The 3,927-nt window shown below is 42.0% G+C and overlaps 1 protein-coding gene across 1 annotated transcript in view; it reads right to left on the bottom strand.

The window, feature by feature from the left end:
- Positions 1 to 1,340: 1,340 nt before the first annotated feature.
- Positions 1,341 to 3,927, bottom strand: part of fdxr (ferredoxin reductase) — a 46,349-nt gene continuing 43,762 nt past the window's right edge. Inside the window, exon 12 of the mRNA XM_072456007.1 lies at positions 1,341 to 1,494. Coding sequence (XP_072312108.1) covers positions 1,364 to 1,494 — 131 coding nt within the window. The 3' untranslated portion in view covers positions 1,341 to 1,363. The remainder of the gene's footprint in view (positions 1,495 to 3,927) is intronic.

The following is a 3,927-nucleotide window of genomic DNA, read 5'->3' as shown; positions in this document are numbered from 1 at the left end:
TCCTGGTTCTAGGCAGGACTAATGTGATGGTACTTCCTGGTTCTAGTCAGGACTAATGTGATGTACTTCCTGGTTCTAGTCAGGACTAATGTGATGGTACTTCCTGGTTCTAGTCAGGACTAATGTGATGGTACTTCCTGGTTCTAGTCAGGACTAATGTGATGGTACTTCCTGGTTCTAGTCAGGACTAATGTGATGGTACTTCCTGGTTCTAGGCAGGACTAATGTGATGGTACTTCCTGGTTCTTGTCAGGACTAATGTGATGTACTTCCTGGTTCTAGGCAGGACTAATGTGATGGTACTTCCTGGTTCTAGGCAGGACTAATGTGATGGTACTTCCTGGTTCTAGTCAGGACTAATGTGATGGTACTTCCTGGTTCTAGGCAGGACTAATGTGATGGTACTTCCTGGTTCTAGGCAGGACTAATGTGATGGTACTTCCTGGTTCTAGTCAGGACTAATGTGATGGTACTTCCTGGTTCTAGTCAGGACTAATGTGATGGTACTTCCTGGTTCTAGTCAGGACTAATGTGATGGTACTTCCTGGTTCTAGTCAGGACTAATGTGACGGTACTTCCTGGTTCTAGTCAGGACTAATGTGACGGTACTTCCTGGTTCTAGTCAGGACTAATGTGATGGTACTTCCTGGTTCTAGTCAGGACTAATGTGATGGTACTTCCTGGTTCTAGGCAGGACTAATGTGATGGTACTTCCTGGTTCTAGTCAGGACTAATGTGATGGTACTTCCTGGTTCTAGTCAGGACTAATGTGATGGTACTTCCTGGTTCTAGGCAGGACTAATGTGATGGTACTTCCTGGTTCTAGTCAGGACTAATGTGATGGTACTTCTTGGTTCTAGTCAGGACTAATGTGATGGTACTTCCTGGTTCTGGATGAACTGCAGCTGTTTTACAGCTGGTTTGGAGAGACAGTGAGCGGCCGTTACAGTCTAATCTACTGGAGACAAACACATGGATAAGTCTCTCCAAGACTAGAGCTCTACATATCGGCCTCAAAATATGTAATGGTTACAGTAAGCTGTATTGTTATTATGGCATTGGAAAATAATTGTCTTGGCCCATATTATACAAAAAGAGTAGTTGTCAGTATGACAACAAAAAATCCATCCAAAGCTCACCAAAATCCAGGAAATTATGACAGTTTTAAAGACATTTTATTTAGTAAGTTTCTTTTGTTTGACATGATTAATACGAAAGTCCTCGCACAAAATAAGATAGAAACATAATCCGGTTCAAGTCAAACATATGGCCCCATACTAAAGAACAAATAAGGTTTGGATAGAGTCTCATGTCAGAACCACATCATCCAGGAAACATGAGCCATAAATCCTTGTGGAGTCTCTCATGTCTGCGCCACCTTCAGCATCTCCTCCACGCTCAGGATCTTTTCCCGGGGCTTCCCTGTGGCCGCTCCTCTTTGGCTCTCCAGTTGGTTGATTTTCTCCCAGTCAGAAAACGTCACTGGTTTTATCCCTGTAATATTCCAAAACATGATTTAGAGACAAACAAAACTAATGCCATTTGATCAAACATGCAAATAAACAAGGTGAAGGCCCCGCCTTTATTCACACCTGGAAAAGCACAAAGCTCATGCTAAGATTTTAGTTTTTTTTCTTCCATATCAGGCGACATATGATGTAAGGACATGTTTCCACGGAGACGTCCTGGTGTGACTTGAGAGCTGTACTTCCTGGTTCTAGTCAGGACTAATGTGATGGTACTTCCTGGTTCTAGTCAGGACTAATGTGATGGTACTTCCTGGTTCTAGTCAGGACTAATGTGATGGTACTTCCTGGTTCTAGTCAGGACTAATGTGATGGTACTTCCTGGTTCTAGTCAGGACTAATGTGATGGTACTTCCTGGTTCTAGTCAGGACTAATGTGATGGTACTTCCTGGTTCTAGTCAGGACTAATGTGATGGTACTTCCTGGTTCTAGTCAGGACTAATGTGATGGTACTTCCTGGTTCTAGGCAGGACTAATGTGATGGTACTTCCTGGTTCTAGGCAGGACTAATGTGATGGTACTTCCTGGTTCTAGTCAGGACTAATGTGATGGTACTTCCTGGTTCTGGATGAACTGCAGCTGTTTTACAGCTCGTTTGGAGAGACAGTGAGCGGCCGTTACAGTCTAATCTACTGGAGACAAACACATGGATAAGTCTCTCTAAATCTGGTTTAGACACTATATTTTTGGCAATTTTTTTCAGATGGAAAAAAGCTACTGATGTTATTGAATTAATGTAGATGTTGAAATTCAGGTCTGAGTCTATTATTACTACTAATTGTTTTTACTTTATTTACAGATTGTAGAGAGAGAGAGACTGGAAGTGATTGCTAACACTTTCTCTTTGTTTCTCTGGGCCAAAGAAACATAGATCCCAGTGTCATCTGCATAATAGTGATAGGACAAACCACTGTTTTGTATCAACTGTCCCAACGGCAGCATGTACAGATTGAACAGAAGGGGTCCAAGGATTGACCTATTTCAACAAAGTATTTCCTGTTTTCAAGGTAGGACTTCAACCAATTTAAGGCGGTACCAGTGATGCCCGCCCAGTCCTCTAATCTCTGTAGAAGGATCCAGCAAGACTAAAACAGAGGCCTTACCATCATCAGTGCTCAGACGGATGTCATTTGTCACCTTAAAGGGATAATAGGGAATTTTTAGCGCGCAATCTGAGTTGCGTGGACAGCCGAGTAGTTCTACCCGATGTCAATTATTCTCTGCGTACTACTGCACACCTGCAGCCCGTTCCCAGGAGAGCAGCACGTTTCCCTGCTGTGCATGCGTGGTTGATATGCTGGTGTGTGTTTAGCGAGTTCCTTCAGTTACAGTACAAAATCACGAGAGAGAAAGACAGTTGGAGCTCAGAAGAGACGGATATCTGCGGAGACAAGAAATGATGCGATCCGTTGCACTAGTAAACAAACACACGTGCTCTCGCACAAGGTTTGATGGGAGGAGGCGTCTAGGAAAGGAGGGTGGGGGGTGAGTGTCCGCATGCGGGCCACTGCACACAAACCTCCACCTTTTTGTTTCTACGTAGAGCTGGGTTTCGATTCAAATTTCAAGAATCGATTCGATTCCGATTTTTACGTTTCAAAATCGCTTTTTTCCGATTTCTCAGATTCCATCCGATTTCGATCTGATTTCAATTGGATCCGGGGGTTAATGTTATTAAAAATGAAAAATGTATTTGAACCGTTTCCTTCACTTCATGACTGTGTAGAGAAGCAACATATTAAAACTATTATTATATCAATATTAAACAGAGTATTGGTAGTTACTGATGGAAGACTGAAGGTCAAAGGTCAATCTACCTTCAAGAAAGATCATCCAGGAGTCCTGAATTATCTTTCTTGAAGGTAGATTGAAGTTCACTGAGGGAAATGTAGAAAAGAATTTTAATTTAAAAAAAAAAAAAAAAAAAAAAAAATCGATCTTTGGACGTACGAATCGATAATCGGTCATTAATATGCGAATAGATTATTTCAACCCAGCTCTACGTATTTTAGATTCAAACTTGGAGTTGGGTGGAGCAGATTCTATAAGAACTAAATTACCTGTGTTTTCATCAAGCCATGTTTCAGTTAAAAAAACAAACTCGACATTATAAGAACAAATAAAATGATTGATTAGAAATGATTTGTTGAATAAAGACCTGGCATTTATCACAGCAAGTTTCACTTTGGTTTCGGAAGAGCAAAACATTGTTTCCGACTGCCAGAGGGCGCTAGAGCCAATCCGAAAGATTTCTTGCGTTTGTCCATTTTGAGAGATTGTTTGCAGAGGAGGCATTAGTGTGTAGACAGTTGTGTGTTGAAGAGTCTGAAGAAGGCGGGGTTGTGAGGGGCGTGAAGAAGGTGAACTGTCACTCACGTGCGGTAACGCCCACCAAGTAGT

Source organism: Eucyclogobius newberryi, unplaced genomic scaffold, assembly GCF_026437365.1.
Source record: "Eucyclogobius newberryi isolate DKJ021-1_F unplaced genomic scaffold, fEucNew1.0.hap1 SCAF_20, whole genome shotgun sequence".
NCBI lineage: Eukaryota > Metazoa > Chordata > Actinopteri > Gobiiformes > Gobiidae > Eucyclogobius > Eucyclogobius newberryi.
This window is presented reverse-complemented; position numbering and strand designations above follow the sequence as displayed.